The sequence below is a fragment of the Antechinus flavipes genome, chromosome 3, assembly GCF_016432865.1.
Source record: "Antechinus flavipes isolate AdamAnt ecotype Samford, QLD, Australia chromosome 3, AdamAnt_v2, whole genome shotgun sequence".
In the NCBI taxonomy this organism is placed as follows: domain Eukaryota; kingdom Metazoa; phylum Chordata; class Mammalia; order Dasyuromorphia; family Dasyuridae; genus Antechinus; species Antechinus flavipes.
Window position 1 is genome coordinate 537,586,055 of NC_067400.1, and position 19,525 is coordinate 537,605,579.

Below are 19,525 nucleotides of genomic sequence, written 5' to 3' on the forward strand. Positions count from 1 at the left end.
TCTGAGGGACTGGCCCCCTATTTAAAAAGTTTGAGGACCCCTGCATAACCCCTTTTCCCTTTTCTCCTGTCATTGATGACAAACTTCAAACCCCATTCAAATGTCATGTGTTTCCTGAAACTATTGCTAATATATCCAGGGGGAAGTTCTCTTTCTTTCCAATGAATTTCTAAATACCTTTTTTTCCCATTTTTAGATAACCACAGCATATACTCTTTTATAGCTATTTGAATCCCAACCTTATTTATCCTACTACGCTGCAAGCCTCTTCGGGATAATGATCCTGTCATTCATCTCAATATTCCTTCTAATGTCTGGTATTGCTATTTAACCAAAATAGTCACAGCAACCATTTGCTGATTTTATCAATGAATGATTAGGAATAAATGAATGAAGATGGTTTTGCTATATGACCTTTTAAAATCTTGCATGTTCAAGTCATGATTTTTTTCCTCTTCAATGGTATAATACTTATATGAAAGATACTAAATTAAACCTTCAATAGTTGATTTTGTTCTCAGCATACACTGAGGAAAAGAGGCCACTGATAAAATAAAAAAAACTTATAAGCAAACAAATCTCAAGGTGACATTTGAATTTTTTTCAAAGTCATATTTTCAGATCACAACCTGTTATTAATAAATATTTAAACCAATATCCTAAAACTTTTGGATCAGCAATTCTTAACCTTTTTTTATGAATCATATACCTCTTTATCACATTGGGAAAGTTTATAGAGCAAAATGTGGAATTGTAAAAGAAACAAGTTTTGTTATTAAATGGTTAAAATTTTCTATTTTAAAAGATTTTAGATTAAGAACCCCTTTTATTTAGTAACATATACAATTAGACAATAAGTAAACATAAATAGATTCATAATCCCAGCACCCTACAAGATGTTTAATTATCATAGGAATATGATAGTCAATATACAGTATTTACTAAGATGTGAAACTGGATTACAATCTTCTTAAAGTATTTTCAATAAAAAGTTTTGAAATAGGGTTTTTGCATAACTAGGAAATTCAATGAACCAGTATTCTACTATTTCAAATACTAAATTTCTTTTTTTAGCAGAATTCTCCTCTACATTCTTTCCATAAGATAAATTTCTATAAGAGTTCCCACTAGCAGCAGCAGTAGCAGTTGTAATATTCTATTCCTGATATCTGACCTGTTTCTGTTCATTCTTATTCCTTCCTCCCTGACTTTATTCTATTACATATATTCCATATCACATGTCTAAATAGATTTCAGTAACCTTCATGAGGCCAAGTTTCTTAGCTTTCTAATGATTTACCATTGACATTCAGATTACTGGTGAATCTCCTGTTTAGTTAATATCATTGTGGGAGAGATATTCTGAGTAAGCTCACTTCGCTCTTCATTCTCTATAGGCCATTGACGTTAAAATTCTGCCTATGACATAAAGTAATTCTATCTTTGGTCAGTTCTTCTAATAAAATTTAAACTGAAACTATGGGTAATTTAAATGAATATAACTTCTAATTTTTAGTCTTCATCTAAACATGCATAGAGCTGACTCCAAGCCAGAAAAGTAAGCAGTATTTTCATTTAGTTTTGCAGATACCAATATTATAAACAGGAAAGCAAGATGCTGTCAATAATTTAGAAAAATATTCTCTTGATATCATAAAAATTTACCTTCTGTGTGAACAGCAGAAACATAGGTCCAGTTGTATCTTTTCACGATGTCCACCATGGCCCGAGCCTGTTGGGCATCTGATGGCACTACCCTCATGAAATACTTGAACAATGTTTTGTCACTTAAGTCCATGCTTGTGGCTGAGTATGCTATCTGAGGTATATTGAAAAGCTGGAGCAAGTTCTGGACCTGTATTGCCACAGAGCTGGAACCAGGGCCAATCACCCCAACTATGGGTTTTTTTGAGCGGAATGGGGTGGAGGAGCCATCAACACAACGCACCAAACCCTCTTCCTCTTCTGAAGATATGAGGGAATCCCTTATGAACTCTATGCTTTGTTCCAGGGCCACAGCAGAATGCCAGCAAGAGTCCCTTATTTCACAGCCTAATGTAATATTAGGCAACAGTGTTGGGTCTGAGTTAATCCTCTCCAGAGTGTGGAGCATGGCCTCTACTCTCTGAATGCCATATTGTTCCCTGACCTCTCCACATTTCCTCTCATGGACCTTGTCCACAGTAGGTTGGTGATGGACTGAAAATAAAGCCCCAATGATGATATCACCAGGCATATGAGCAACCACTCTCCTTTCATTGGACTGTGCAGAAACCAGAAAGTCAGAATTCCTACCACCATCTTCCTTCAAAAGCAGGATTGCCAGGAACAACAAAAGGACCATTTTAAGAATAAGTTTCAAGCCAGTAGAGGTGACATGTTGTAATAAAAAATGCTTTAAAGATAAATTCAATCAAAGTTCTGGATAAAATGTGTGGAAAATCAGGGACTTAACCATCCATTTTCATCTGTTCTTTAAAGAACCGCCATAATTTCCCAGGGCACCAACTGCATGGAATCAGATAGAGGAGCATAATCTTCATAACCTAAAGAGGAGGGGGAAAAAAACGTTTTTAGCTATGAATGCACTTTCACTTATTGGGTAAGATGTCAATTACTTATAATCATGGAAATAAAAGCCCAGGGATGGCAGTGGCATGGAAGCCCCCCCCCAAAAAAAAAACCCACAAACAAACAAGCAAATAAATAATCGAATCCATATTTGATCTTTAGTTGGTGTGTTAGATAATATATAGTAGTCAGGAAGACCCAAATTTAAATCCAACCTGATACCTACCAGCTGTGTGACTGAACAAATTTCTTAACCTCTGTTTGGGTGAGCTTCCTCGTCATTAAAAATGAGAATCATAATAATAGTTTATTCCTCTCAGAACTGTTCCAAGAATCAAATGAGAAAATAATTTCAAAATGATTGGCATAGTACCTGATAAGTAATAAGTACTCTGTAAATATTAGCTATTATTTTGAATATTCCCTGACATAAGGTGATGGGTTGAAGCCTATACGGATGGGATAGGGAAAGAAAGGGATCAGGCTAAGAGTAAAACTGTAGCACAGATAATAATAACAGGTAGCATAAGTAGAGCCTTTATAGTTAACAAAGTATTTCCACAGATGTCATTTGATTGGCACAACATCCATGTAAGAGAGGCAGGGTAGCTGTTATTATTCAAATTTTAAAGATGAAGAAAATGAATTAAAGTAAAACAATCAGTCTTTATGCATATAGTCAGATAATGCAGAGCTGCATTATCTGGTAAACCATACAATGTGTAATAGAGACATGCCATTTAACAATAATTATTTATTTATATATAGATATGTATGTATATATGTATTCAAGTGGATGACAGGATAGTTAGGAATAAAAGTGCCATGAAAACTATAAAATCCTCAAAAGCATTTCATATCTGAATTAAGATACAAGTGAATTATATAGAACATTGCTCAGTCCTCAAAAGTGTTTCTGAAATAATGGCTTCTTAAAATTAATATAATTTAACTTCTGAGGCCATGTCAGAATAATCAGTGATGCTATAAACATTTGGGCTTGATAACATCTTCCAAGTAAACAATTTGGCTTGGCCATTAATATATTTATCTCTGTAAAAGTTTAAAGAAAGCAATTTTGTCTTGTTAGTCATCATTTAGTCCAAATTCTAAAAAAGGGTTGTCAATTGAGAAATTCCCAATACTTAAAAGCATTTCATCAAAAACCTTTTGTTCTGTGCGGGAGCACTGAATTTTGAATCTGGGAATGTATATGTGGGTCTCAGTTTTCCTAATCACTATCTGTGACATTGTGTAAGTTTCTTCACAATGTCAAAGCTCGTTTTCTTAGTTATAGTGCAAAGGTTGAACAATATATTACCTATCATCCGTTCACTTCTAAATACTAAGATCTCCTGTCCTCTTTTCTTTAATTTTAATTTTTTTTGGAAATTATTATCTTAAGAATATTCAAGATAGGTAAAAAATCTATTGCAGTGTTTATACATGTTAATGGTAACAGATTTATTACATGTGACAACATTATTTTTGATTCCATCTAGGTATTTAAAGGATTCCTTTCTTCCCCTCAAAGCATCAATTCATTCTATAGCTCTTCAAAACAACAGATTAAAATTGTATTTAACCATATTGACCACACAAATAAAAAAGGAAAGCTACTAAAATATTTGGATATTTCTAAATATCTAGATGTTTAGCAATGTATAGACTTGAAACGGATATGAACAAAATGCTAAATTTTCAACTTCATATGCTGTATGTGTTATGATAACATATAGATATGCCAGAAAAAAAATTAAATGTGTGTCTGAATATATTTGGTTTTAGGCCTTATTTCTTCCCTTTAAGCCTTCTGTTCATATATATTTAGGTCAAAGAGGCATGTATATTTTCAAGATAAATGTGAATTATTTCTCAAGCCAAACAGTTAAAGAAAGAAGAGGACAAAATTATCAATGGCTATTCCTAAAAAGGCTAGTTCATTACTCCAATACACAGAAAACTCTTCTCATTCCCATAATATGGAGCAGTAGGGTATATATAAAGAGAGATGTTATAATATGTCTAGCTACTCCTTAAAATCATAGTTGATTTGGCAGGTAGCAAATGCAAATACAAAACTGATGCATTTTATTAATACTGACTTTGAGATAGTACTATTATTTATCAAATAGGTAATTGTATATAGATATAAAGGAAACTCTATTACACAGAAAAAAGAGAAACTATATAATATATAGATAAAATAGAATCTATTTTAGATTATATTAATTAATATAATCTAAATATAATTTAGATTATATTAATATAATATTAATATATTATACCAATATAATAGAAGTATAGTATAATAGAAGTAGTACTTGTATTGATTTAGATGTACTAGAAATCAACTCATATGCTCTGAAAACATTCACTTTTATAATAAAAATTCCAAGTAACAATTTCAAACTAATAGGACAAACAATTAGATCTCTCCCATAGCATCATGCTTATACAGAAAGTATGCCATATAAAACAAGATTTTCTTCTTAACCAAGAGAGTATCTAGCCTGATAGTCCCATAGTGGAAGGATATTAGTTTATGGAAGTAGGGAGACTTTAGCTACTCTTTTTCACTCATCTAATCGGCTTTTCTTGGTTACTTTCCCAGGTCTCTTGTATATTAATTTTATCATCTAATCATATTATATAGTCACCATACATTACTATGTTTTGACACTCCATCTTTATCCAAAACATGAAAAGGCTTCTCACAGCTTTTCTTCCTATGAAAATCTTATCCAGAATTTCAAACCAAAGAATTATAGGATCTAAGAGTTGAAACCAATAAAAGGATATTAATAAATCATTGTTTTAGATTATCTATAAATGTTAACCAAACTGTGAGATCTTAGTCTAGTGAATAAAAAAATACCTATTACTAAGAGAAAAATAAATTGCATTCTTCTTGACATTTTCTCTGCAAATGAAACTAAAAAAAAAGAACATATAGCCAAATGAAATGATTCTCTCCATATAGGGAAATAAATGAGTTCACAGATTTTAATAAGCACAAAGGTAATAAGAGAGAGATAAATAAAAAAAGAAAATAATCGTAGCAACAATAACTTTTTGCATAAGATAGAGATGTAAGAAAATTCCATAAAGAATACACAAGGCAAATTAAATCAATATATAATTTTATATGGAATTTCAATATATTTTTTTTAATTTAAGGAAGGTTCACCTTTCTATTAGCATCTTCCAATCATGATTCCTAATCCTTTAAATTCCAAAGATAGATAGTAAGATAAATTTAACTCTCTCAATTAAAATCTAAAGTTTATTTTTTGAATTAGAATGTATGTTCTTTGAGGGAGAGGAGTGTCTGCTTTTGCATTGGTGTCTGCAGGATTAAGCTCATAGTAAGTACCTAATAAATGTCTTTTCATTATTTTTTTCTCTCATTATTACTTACTCACTATTACGCAGATATCTAAGAATATTTTCAATATATATATCCCTCCTCCTTTCCCTGAATTATTTAACATACTCAATATTGGGTTATATCTAAAGATTCTCATGAAATCTACTGTATCAGTAATAGCTGGACATTTGACTACCTCCATTTGAGATATAAAGCTATACTACTTAAATAATATTCTGAAATTGGTAAATCAGATAAATAAATAATACCAATATATGGAACATAGTTTTTAAACTATGGTGATGGATGTTCCCAGTATAGTCATGGTAAAGAATCAGACAAATATATATGGCAATGTGATGCCCTATCTCTACAGACAAAGAAGAAAATAATTTTCATAGTTACAAAGAATAAATAATGGTCCAAATTTGGAAATTCGGAATAGTATTAATACCCAGTAATCAACAATATATTTTCAATTCATATTTCTAGCCTCTAAACAACGAAATGGCCGTTCAGTTAATCATTTGTACATGGCATATTAGATTATGTTCTGATTTCTTAATGTGTCATAATATTTTCTCAATTACATATTTTGGGTTCTAAACTATAAAACCCTATTTCTATATCATGGGAAAACAATAGATTTATGAATTTGTAGCATGCAAAGTATTTCCAATGATGTATTTTATATATTTTATTTATATGTTTACAAAAGTGAAAAGGTTTTCATACATTTTAATTTATGATCAGAAAATTGTGGTTTTCCTCTAAAATCATCTTTAATGTTTTCCATAAAAATAGTGATCTTCCAGAGTTGGGACTCTTATATACCTAGATAATTAAACAGTTATACCATATATCTCAGGAATAAACACTGAAATGATTTTCTTTGTTTGAACACTGCCCTGATCATGAGACAGGTTTGTATGTGTGTATGTATGTTGTGGGCACACATGCATAATGATGTTTATATGCCATTGATGTATGTTGTGCATACAACAGATACGAGATTCTGTGAGGGAAATGATACTAAAAGCTTTATAAAATGAAAGAAAGCAAAATTATTTGGTAAATCTGAAGTACATATTTGTGACCTTGTTAGCACACCTAATAATAATGCATGTGTATAGGAAGAATAGAAGAGATAGTTTTCATTGAAAATGTGGTGCACAAAAAAGGGAATAAAGCAAAAAAAAAAAAAAAAGCAAAACATATAGAAATAATATTTTCAATTTCTTGTATTAATAAAAAGTCCTGGTGATAGGATTAAACCCTCTAATTCAATGTAAATCATTTAAACCAGTAATTTAACTGCCAGTGATGTCTAGAAATAGATCTTTTTTAGCAAAACAATAAAAAAAGGATGCAATTCAATCTAGCTATTCTAATTTAATTAAGGAGTGTTAGTTTTCTCTCACAAGGCAGACGAATACCCTTTCCATTGTTCATTGTACACCAAAAAGACAACCTAGCATCATTTTCATGTTAGTTTACATATAATATAGGACACACTCCAGTTCACTAAGCATTTATTAATAACCTATAATATATAAAACACTGGTAAGCTCTGGGAAAGAGGCAAATGCAATTTTAACATAGTGCCTATCACCATGGAGGTTACAGTCTCTTGGAGGGCCTGACACTCAAATAAGTATAATACAAAATGGAAATAATGATTATAGAAAAGGCACATAATCAAAATACATTTGATATCATAGAAAGAGAAAGTTATTTTTTCCTCTGGAGAAAAACAGGAAGTTTCATGAGGTACTTGTACCTAGAATTTTTCAATAACCAATTATCATTTATTATATCATTAAACATAATAATAATAATAACTATCATTTATATGTAGTGCCTACCATTTTTCAGGCACTATGCTAAGTGCTTTATCAATATTATCACATTTGATAATAACTACAGATTTTCAGAAAAAAGACAGTTCAAGCTCATTGAGCATGGTAAATTGTGTAAAATTGGATGAACTTGAAGATAGATATCAGGTTCTTTCTGATTCTCCTCTTCTCTAGACTGAATATTTCCAGTTCCTCTTATGATCCAATCCTTATATAATATAGTTTTTAGATTCCTCTCTATATTTTATTTTGTAATAATATGAAATGGAGGCATTTCATATTAAGCAAATTAATCATATTTCCCTTTTGCTTTAAATAGAAAAGACATATGAGTCCAGGAACCTAGAAAATTAGAAAATAGAATTTAGGGTATGAAAATATAATAAAAGATTTATTCCAATTCCCTCATATTATAGGTGAAGAAACTAAAGAACAGGGAAGATAAGGGAATTGCCTGGGGTTATTCACAAGGCATGTAAGTCTCTGATGTGAAATGCCATTTCTTTGAGCTTCCAGACATCCAATTTTCATTTAATACTTTGATCTTAGGCACGTCATTTGTTTGCTCCTCATCCTACTAACTGGCTGTTTCTGCATATTTGATTGGTATTATAATATGCTTTCTGCATAGTACCAGTCCAGTGCCCCTGGATTCTGTGAGATACTTACTTGAACCTGGGAAAATGAAAAGTTCCCTATGAAACCAAAGGAGCTCATAATAAAAGAAAAGTTTTATGGAAAATGTTACATTTGCTTTGGCTATGATTAACTTGTGAGGAAAATTTCAATAAGCAGAGATGAGAACTAGGAGAAAGGATGTGAACATTACAATCCTATGCAATGACATGAGTAAAGATATGGAGGCAGAAAATGATAAGGTATATATGAAGAGCATCTAAAACTTCATTTTCATTGGATTGTGAGGTAGTGAAGGCAGTAATGTAAATCAAATCCAACAAAAATTTATTATGCTACTGTATTCCAGAAACTATGATAAATTTTGGGTTTATAAACAAAACCCAAATTCTAGCCATGTTATCACAGAGTTTGTAGTCTAATGAGAAAGAGAAACAACATAGTCTAGATGAAATGAAGATAATATTGGAGTAGGGGGAGAAAGACATTAGTAGTAAGTTGATCCATAAAGGTTTCTTTGGAAAGTAGAATTTTAATTGACTTGAGGGAGGGTAGAGAAGCCAGGAAATACTTATTGGGAGGGAATTACTCTAAGGTAGAGCAAATGAAAATGCAGAGTCAGGAGATAAAGTACCTTGACTGAGAAACAGCAAGGAGGCTAGTATCACTAGCTCTGAAGTACTTAGAACTAAGCTAAAAGAAGGCTAGAAAGGTAAGAGTGGGTCAGAAGGCTTTCAAAACCAAAAATGATTTTATATTTGATTATAGAGGTAATAGAAAGCCATTGCAGTTTAATGATGAGAGATTGACATTGTCAGATCTGTGCTTTAGGGGAATTGATTTGGTAGCTAAATAAAGAATGGACTGAAATGAGGCAAAGATATTTACTAGAAGAATATTGTGAAAAAACAAGCTAGAAATAAGAGTCTGCACCAGGTTATTAGTCGTGTCTGAAAAGAATAGGACATATATAAGACACCTTGAAGGTGAAATTGAGAACATTTGGCAACTGATTGGAAATAGGGGGTGAAGGAGCAGGAGCAATTAAGAATAATACCTAGGTTGTGAGTTTGAATGATAGCCAGGAAGGTGTTGTTTTCAACAGTAATAAAGAATTTGGGGGAGAATGACAATGAATCCAGTTTTGCACATTTGAAGTTTGAGATTTCTCTGAGAAAATAATTTGAGATGTATAATAGGTATTTAAAGATATGAGACTAGAGACATGAAATGTGAAATAAGAAGGGGAGGATCATGTGTTTCCATATAGTGCTGGATTTTATAAAGTAAATGAGGCTATACTTTAATTAGAAAGCAATGAGAATACTTTTGAAAGAAGTAATTGGATGTGATATCCCTTTAAGGTAAATTAATTGGCATACCAAACAGAGTGCCAGACCTGCAGTCAGGAAGATTCATCTCTCTGAAATCAAATCTGTCTTCAGATACTTACCAGCAGTGTGATCCTGGGTGAGTCACTTTACCCTGTTTGTATTAGGTCCTCATCTATAAAATGAGCTGGAGAACATAATGGTAGATCTCTCTAGTGTCTTTGCCAAGAAAACTTCAAATAGGCTCAATAAGAGTCAGGACTGACTGAAAAATGACTGAAAAAATCCAGACACAGTGAAAATAGATATATAACATAATAATGCCTATAAATTTGGGAATGGGGAACAAACTGCTATATAAATATAAGGAAATAACATGCAGAAAAATGTTATGCAGTAATAAATGTAGAAAATAAGTCATGAATCACATGTTTAATGAAACCCCAAAATGAAATATCATAGTAATATATAATATTATAGCTCAAATCTCAAGATTCCATGTCAAAGAAAAAATAATGCAAGCAACTAGAAGGAAAGAATTCACATACTAAGAAATCACAATCAGACTCATACATCTTTACCAGTCACCACTATAAAGCACTAAAGAATTGGAGTATAATATTCAGAAGGCAAAATATATGAGTTTGCAATCAAGAGTAATTTACCCAGAAATACTGACTATAATACAAGGGGAAAAATAAAACTTTAAAGAAATGAAGGACTTTCAGATATTCCTGATGAAAAGAAAAGAACTTCAGAAAAAATGTGAAATACAGACATAAGAGGGAAGAGAAGCTTATTCCAGTGAACATAAATGGGCAGTAAGAAAGTAGTAAACAAGGATAAATTTATTTTATTCAAATATGATAAATTATACATGTGTCTCCTTTGAATCCTATCATCATTAGTGTTTACAAAGGGAATCCAATTAAATAAGATCTGGGACTTGTTTTTTTATAACTCGATCTTAATAAAACAATTGGGAAAAAAGAGAAAGAAGAGTATAATAGGTAGGAGAAATTCTTTCACATAATCATGGTGCACAGCATGATACCTATACAAATGAGAAGGAGGTGGTAAAGAGCTGTTGTCAACATAAGTAGGTTTGGTCATAGTTTGTACAAGTAGACCTTCATTTCCAAGAGTATCCACACATTCAAGATTATTCATGAAGACAATTTTACATACTCATAAAGTTAGAGTAAGAAGTTTTCTAGTTTTCCCCTTTGGAATATTCTTAAAGAAGTATTGAATTTAAATCATTTGGGAGGAAATGGGAAGATTTATATATTCTAATACATAATAAAACAATACAAGAACAACACCAGAAGAACAATTTATGAAATGGCTAGAATAATTTAAAGAAGCTCTTTTGTAAAAAGGGAATTGTTTATTACTATAAACATTAATTTCAGTTGAAGGAGTAGATGGTTAAATACATGCTCTTTTTTTCTGAGTAAAGACATGAGAGATTATGAAAGTAGACTCTTCCATACCTTGACAGCTATGATTACCATATTAGGCATTTTCTAAACTTTTCTACATTATACAAAAAAAAAATCATGGGAGCAGTGTTACTTATCTACCAATTATTATTATATAAAACAAAGAGTTCATTAATATGTATATAAATATATATATATTAATGTGTATTTATAATTTCTTTTTCTTTGTCTTTAAATTGCTTTATAAGTTATTTTATAACTCCTTCCCTTTTGGTGATGTTTTCCCTAGGTTCTTGTTCTTAAAAGGATCAGTAAAATCCTATTGTTTGGGGAGATCTGATTCACTAGTTCCATGAATTAATAATATAATGAATTTAATCAAAACTATGTTTTTTTCCCAGAAACTTCAATATCATCATGCTTATTTACATATGTTGAGATTTTCTTGAAAAATCCAGGCAACAATTTATATTTTTCAAGAATTAACTCTGGGTTTATTTTTTCAATCATGTGGCAAACATATTTGATTTAAGTGGTTCAAATTTAAGATAATTAACGGAAGTGCCTTGACTCAAGAGCTGTTTTCAAGTACTCAAAAAGAAACATAAATGAGGGTAGAAATTATTGCTTTTGATATATGGCTCATTTTAGTATATTTTAAATGTATCATTGAAGTGAGATAATAACTGAAACATGGGAATTCTGCAAAGGAGTGGCTTTAAATAACCATTAAATACTAGTAATTAAGAATAAATGAAAATCCTGAAATTGTAAAATTTTTAAAAAAGAAAGAATCACAAAGCTTATTTCCCTTTATTTAAGAACTTTAAGGAATTTCAGCATTTCTGTATATTAAAACAAATTAAACTTTTAAGTTTTTTAAATTATTTTGCAAAAGCTTATGATGCAAAAAGGGTATGTCATTATTACAGTGCCCTATAGTGATGAGGCTTTCACGTTTTTTTAATAACACTTACATTTTGATGTTTATATCCAGTAGCACACAATGAGAACTAGGAAGTGTATTTTAAATGGAAAAGATTCGTTTTGTTATTAGTTAATGTACCTTCAAGACTCAATGTCTCTAACATCAATAGCATTGGTACTACATAAAATAGCACTTTGATTGTAACTGAGTATTCATGTATTTTCCAGATACTTTACTTTAATAAAAATTTATAAATACAGGTAATTTGACAGTTTGATAATCCATGGTGCAGAAAGATGAAAATTATAGTATTCATTTAGAGTCTTGAATTCAAGATAAATCGTGGTTCAAATATTATCTGTTTCCACCAATGCCCATCATGTAACTAATTTGTCTGAACCTCAATTGACTTGTTTGTAAAATGGATCCTTAGCAGGATCAAATGAAATGTCATCTGTAAAGAGATAAATCTCAAAAATTTTCATTTTACAACCTATTTGCTATGTATATATAGGCATATATACATATACAAAAACACTATGTTAAAATTATTAATAAATGGAATTAAACATGTTGCCTTTTGCATGAGACAGCATCTGATAATTGCTTAACAAAGGAGGAAATGGTTTCACTTCTTTAGGCCCAATAATCACAGTAGAATGTTAGCTTCACGAAATTACAGTTCTATTTCTCTTTATAATCTTATAGTTTAACTAAGTATCTTAAATAAAATTTAAAAAAAAACTACTTAGTAGATGTTGGCTAAATTGATGTATGCCCTTTGTCTTTGCATCATGAGTTGCTTGTTATAGTACTTGTTGATTGGGGGTAATAATATTAAGAGCTCATGTTTGCATATCCTTTGAAGATTTACAAAATGTTTTATTCTTTTTCTTACAAAAAATCCATAGCATAAGAAATGCAAGAATTATAGTCCCCTTTTAGAGATAAGTAGACTAAGCCTTGCAGTTGTTAAATGACTGGACAACAGCTATATTCAAATGCAGCCCCTGTTTCCCACTACAAGACCAGTGTTCTTTCCACTACACTATGTTACTTATGAAAAACTATAAATATGTTTTCTAAATATAGTATTGAGCAAAAGGGTCTTTAACATAATAAATAGCATACCAAATGAAATTAGCCATTACATTAGTTACAGGGCTCATTCTAAATAGATCAAAGGATACCAGGCATTTAAAATACAGAAGAGAGTTAGTATATCTTGCAAATTCAATTTATATGCTTTTTAAGATTTTTCATCATCAAGCATAAAGGCATCCATGTACAACTTAGGTAATAAATTAAGTGAACTGAAACATTTTTAATGTTCCTTAAATATTATTAAAACTCATATCTTATTCCCACGAATACATAGGCACACCAAAAAAAAATATTGTAAAAGCAAACTTTTTCCTTGACTATTTTTATCTAAAATTGGCTATCAACAGCAATCAACTACTATTTCATTTCTACCCAGTTTACCCCACACCAAATATTTGGAATATTCACCAGAGAAAGTGGTACTCTCATAAAGTCACCATGCTTTTCTGAAAAGACAAAATAGTGTTAAAAAAAAAAACCTGTTGTTATTCAAAACCTCTAAATGTGGAAGAAACATGTTATCTTTTAACGTGATATAAAATTTTCAGTCTTTATCATATTTGTAACTACAACTGTTACAATAAGCTTCTGACTGAAAACTCAAAAATTGATGCAACAATTTAAGTTGAATAGACATAACATTCATTTTTGAGGGAAGATCTCAATTTTCTGGTTCAATTTTTCAACTTATGATTTGATGTGCAGTGTAACATCTGTAATGAAAGGAGTAAACAAAGGTAATATCTATACATGAAAAGTAAGATAGAAGTTTGAGGCAAGGATGGAATTATATCTCAAACCAAAAAAAGATTTGTTTTGCGTTAATTTAATACTGCATAATGGACATTATGTATTTCACTTAAGGTGCCTAAATTATCTCTGCTACAATATTGTAAGATAACTGATTGTTGAAGAGCCTCTGCTCTCTGAAAGGAGCTTCCCCTTCCCTTTAGATCAGGGAATATGCATATCTGAAGTGGAAATTTATAGTAAGGACTTTATATTCATTTTGGGGTCACTATTCTGTTTGTATTTTACCAGAGACAGTTAGCTGGAAGTCATTTTCCTATTAGAACTCTTTCCTAGCAATTAAAGAAGAGGGGCACTCAGGGAGCTGTCCGATGTGCTGAATAGTCTACCAGCATACTAAGCAGGGCTTCACATAAGACTCCAACACTAAGCTACAGAACTAATGACATTTTCAAATAAGAATGATACTCTTTTGTTCACATAATAATAGACATACCTAAATTTTAAAAAGTCTACGTATCTTTGGAAAGTGGAGAAGGAAAGAAAACTTGGTGAGAGAGAGGAAGAGAGAGATAGAGAAACTGAGATAGAGACAGAGACAGAGAGAGATAGAAAGACAGAAGGACAGAAAGGGGGAAAAGAAGGGGGAGAGAGAGGGGAAAAGTGTGGGAAGGAGAAAGGGATTGAGAAAGGGGGAGAGAATAGGGAGGAGAAGAGAGAGACAGACACACAGAGAGAGAAATGGAGGGAAGGAGGGGGGTAGAAAGGGGAGGAGAGGAAAGAAGTGAGTAGTGAACAGATGAGGACAAAAGAGAAGAGAATTTAAAGAAAAATGGCTACATTGAAGTTTTTTACACCAAGTATTTGAGAAAAAAAGCAATTTGCCTGTCAAGATGGCGGTAATTTGTCTAGCTTGGATTTTATCCAAGCCATCCAGGAGGGTATCTCCAGAATGATACAAAATGGGCATTGCATGAGAAAGAAAGTCCTGAATTTCAAAGATCTAAAAAAATACTACATTGTGGTATTAGCTAGGAAGGTTCTGTGAACATCCTTTTCGCGCCTGAAGAGTTACTCTGGTCACATCACAATGCACTCTCGTGGTGCTTGAATCTGGTTAAGAAAGCTGAACTCTAGCCTAGATACTGTTCATTCAAAGCAATGAAAAAATAAGCGGAAGGAAAAGAGGGTGTCAAACCTGCATGTGTGTTTTCATCCGTGTGAAGTAAAGGAATGGATCCTTTCTGAATTCTCTGCCATTAGGTTTTTTAGTTCAAATGAAGTGACTATAACTAAACTCATCACAAGAGCTGTTCAACCCTTCTCTTTTTTTTCAGAAGACTTATAGGAATGCTACAAAAGAAAACAGGGAAACTGGCACCCTCAATACAACCATATGGCTTTAAAAAAAAAAAAAGACAGTCTTTTAAGAGTCTCTAGGATCCTTTGTTGCCTCTCACCACAAATTCAGATAATACTCCATGCACCACTTTAATACTTTGCTTCACCTGAATTAGATTGCATCCCTAGTTCCCTTTCCGGACCTCTCTCTCTCAGCGGAGCTGCAGCCTCTTTTGCTCTATAGCTTGCACGCTGTCTCATCAGAATTAGCACCATTGTTATTAAATTGAAAAATACGTACATGGGCTTCAATAGAGATATAGAGGCAGATGAAATAGCAGAAAGGCACATAGTCGGTGGGGGAGGGATAATGGGGGACATCCCCAGCCATAAGCTTGAAAGAGTTAGCTCATTAAGATCTGCTTTCAGCAGAGCTCGCAGTCTGTCTACTTCCTGCATCGAGCTGCTTCTGCCATTTCCGAGTGAATCTATTTGGAGATGATCCTCTCCTCTTTTTCTTTTTCCCGTGAGCTTCCCCTACTTAATACCTGAACTTAGATGGGTCTAGCTTATTTTACTAAGAGCAGCTTTATCCGCAAAGGTGCAAGGGCTGAAGAAGGAACTGTTTGGGTCTATATTCCCGCCCCTGCCCCTGCCCCCATTCCACCTCTTCACTTCTCTCTACCACCCACCACCCTTGTGAATGAGTTATCGATGCCTTTCTCCCCAACAGGTAAAGGAGAAGAATGTCAAGGATAGAAGAAGAGGCGTGCTCATCAACCCCTTATTCCAGCACCTCCCTTGGCTCAATCACCTAACACAAGCTCTTGGAACATCTCACCCCCAACCAAGCCCGAGGTTTCTGCTTTCTTCTTTGGAAAGAAGATTGGCAGAAGGAGAGCTTACCCACTATTGCTTCGCCAGCGAGAGAAGGTCTGACATTCCTTCCCAAAGTTTAGATTGCCCTAGCAAGCGGCCGCAGAGCTGGGCGCCCAGGGCCCTGCTTGACCCTTTAATGCTCTGCCTGCAGGTTTAAATCCCACTCCAATAGAGGCGCGAAAATGCCGGAGCCAGCAGAGAGCAGCTTGTGCATCTATCCCCCAGCTCTGGGAGAGAGAGGAAAGAGAGAGTCAGGGAAAGGGAGGGGAGGGGAGAGGAGAGAACAAGGGAGGGGAGGCAGTTTGTATTTATAGCGCACAGAGTTTCTTCAGTGCAATTTTTTGGTGCCACCAAGTGGCACACTGAGTCCCTTTAGGAACCCGAATACCGGATCCAACCCAGGAACCCGCGCATACATCCAGGAAGATGCTCATTTATCGAAACTGAGAAGAGTTCTGAATCAGGTGTTTCTTAGTGATCCCCACATATTCCAGTACACAGGAATCATTGTCCTGCTTTCTCCCTCACGAAGGGGTCCACAAGTAGGGCTGCCCAGTGATAAAGAATACAATAGCTATTGCCACTGGCTTTTTCTTCTTTTTTTTCAGACAGCTGGAGACTGATGCTGACAATCAAGGATAAGAAAGGAAGAGCCTAGTCTTCCAAACCCTCACCTTAATGGAAGCACCCTGCTTCTCTCAGGCTTTACTGCCTAGCTTTGTCCTGAATTATTTTAAAGTGAAATATATCTTCCTCTCCCTTAAATCTTACCTCTATCAAGCAGTTCCAATTTCCAAGCTCTCTGGCTCCCTCAACATTCCCTGCCTCCCACCCACTTCAACATACCAAAATACTAGAACAGAAAATCCTAGACTACTTCTCATCCTGAAAATTCTCACCACTGTTTGCCTCCCCTAAGAGAGAAGTTTCTCATCTAATTCAACTCGACCCTAATAGATTTACCTCATTCAACTTCAATCCCTTAACACCCCCCCCAAAAAAAAAAGAGAGAGAAAGAAATCCTGCCTTTGGACAGTCTCTAGCCCGAAATCATTTTGATACATTTGAGTCCATGCATGGCCAATGTCTTAATATGTCCTTGAGACAGACTGAACCCTCTGCATGTCCCTTCAATCTAACCCATTCCTTTCTACCTCCCTCACCCACCTGTGGCCCAAAATACACCAATCACTCAAAACACTGGTCTTTAGAACTTGCCCTGACATATCCGGAAACACCATTCCACAGGCTACCTCTAATTCTCAGAATCCATCTGCAAGGAACCCTTTCTCGGGCTGTCTTTGTCTCGCGGTGCACCCTGTCACCAAGTTGAAGTTGGCTGAATCATCATCCTGGAGAAGTTAAATCAAGGAATCTTAGTCTTGATGTGTTTTGGGCTTCAAAACAGAGACTAAAGAGCAAAAGCCCACAGGTTCCAGATCGTCAATCCCAGGTGAATCAAGCAGCAAAACGTAAAGAAAAAAAAAAAAAAAAATACAAGCCCTTCCCACTCCCTCTCTTAGCTAAGGGCTCAAAAAGACCTTTCACAATGTAATATCCAGATCCTGTTTCAACCGTGAATTCGCTAAAAGTGAGAAATATCAGTCCATGTATCTGACTTACAATGACCTAATCCTCTCATAAAAAGACACACAAATTCATTCCAGCACTGCAAATACATTGTGGTGCATATGCATCGGTATGCATACAGAAGAAATACACAAGCTCTCAAAGCCTTCTTTATCTCAGATAGGCGGTTTTCTCCTTTGATTTTTTTTTTTTTAGTTCGTTTTCTATGGAAACCAGTCGACTTAAATCCCTCAGTTATGCAAATAAAAGCAAAACGATCTTCATATAGCTCCCATTGGAGGGACAGTGATACAGTATGTATCCACCAGAGACAGACTCTGAATTCATTTCCCATTCAGGCAACACACGTCCTTCCAGGGTGACTTTCCCAAAGTTAACGGACCTTACTGTGCCTATGTCTATAAGAGTCTTGGTCTTCAACCCGGGTCGGCCCCCTCCTCTCCTCCTCTATACCCTTTATACTCTCATCTAACACATACACACACACACACACACACACACACACACACACACACACACACACACCTTTACCCTCTTTCTTTACTACCAGATTGGGGGGAGGGGGATTTCCTACGCATTAAAAATAAACTAATAAGTGAGGAGCTTGGTGAAAGGAAAAGAACAGAGATGTACTTACCAGGTGCGTTGACACCTGCACTCAGAATGCCCCGGGCCAGCTGTCAGAATGCCAGCCAGAACTTCCGATCTCAGCGCCTCCAGCACCTTCCAGACTCTCCTTGCCCCTGCAGCAATAGCAGCAGGAGTCGCGGTGGCAGCGGCGGCGGCAACGGCGGCAGTGGCAGCTGGAGCGCTAGAGGCAGGGGAGGCAGTGGCTGCAGTAGAGATGGTGAAAGCAGTGGAGGCAGCAGAGTTCGATTTGGCCAGCGCCCGGAGCACGTGCCTGCTCCAGCTTGTAAACGCAGCTGGAAACAGAGAGAGAGCGCCGCTCTTCTCCTTCCACACCTTTTCAGTGCAGAAAGGCGCGGGGGAGGAAGTGAGGGTGGGCTGGTGGAGTAATGGAAGAGGCGTTCTCTTTTTTGAAAGCACTGGGTGGGTGGGTGAGGGTGGAAGTGGCAAGACATCTATTCTACCTAGTTCTATTGTCCGTGAGGGACTCCGGCTTGTATAGGCAGTCACCGTTTTTGTTCTTCACTTGCTGCGGTTCTCGAACTACAGCTCAGGTACTTCTAGGATGCGGAGTTAGGGCCCGGGAAGATGTGTTGGGAGGCGTCGGGGTTGTACCACCTGAGCAGAAGTTGAAGAGTCAGGCAGTTAAGTGAACTGCCAATCAGCAGAAAAGTGGGTTCAGAAACCCTCCAAAATGGACGGAGTCCGATCCAAGTTTCCTTGTGATGAGAGAGAAGTAAAACGACATTTTGAAAGTTCTTCCTGGAGATGGTTATGTTCTGATAATCTTGGATATTAAGTAGAGATAGAGGAAAGAAAACTTCCATCTGGAATTGTTTTGTACCCAAAGAAACACGATTTTCAAATGCCCTAGTGTCGTTGGAATCTTGGACAAAAGTGATGAATTGAGAGGCATGAGAGTGTGAGGAAGGCAGTGTCAATAATTATAATCATAACTTTCAATATTATTGGGTTTTAATCATCGAAGATACTTATGTAATGTCTTATGTTTTTAAAGTAAATATGCATTTTGAAATGGCTTCCAGATCTCATTTTCTCCATTTTAAAACAAATCATTTAATATCTTTTCCTGA

The 19,525-nt window shown here is 34.6% G+C and overlaps 1 protein-coding gene across 4 annotated transcripts in view; it reads right to left on the bottom strand.

The window, feature by feature from the left end:
* Nucleotides 1-18,548, bottom strand: part of GRM5 (glutamate metabotropic receptor 5) — a 725,366-nt gene extending 706,818 nt beyond the window's left edge. For 2 of the 4 annotated variants that reach the window (XM_051987299.1, XM_051987297.1), the window contains exons 1-2: nt 18,442-18,539; nt 1,666-2,546 (exon numbers count right to left, since the gene is read on the bottom strand). In XM_051987299.1, the coding sequence (XP_051843259.1) occupies nt 1,666-2,344 (679 nt within the window). In that variant the 5' untranslated portion in view covers nt 2,345-2,546; nt 18,442-18,539. Of the gene's footprint in view, nt 1-1,665; nt 2,547-16,241; nt 16,429-18,441 lie in introns of those variants that run through there. The other 2 variants (XM_051987298.1, XM_051987300.1) reach the window with 2 other exon arrangements.
* Nucleotides 18,549-19,525: the final 977 nt, after the last annotated feature.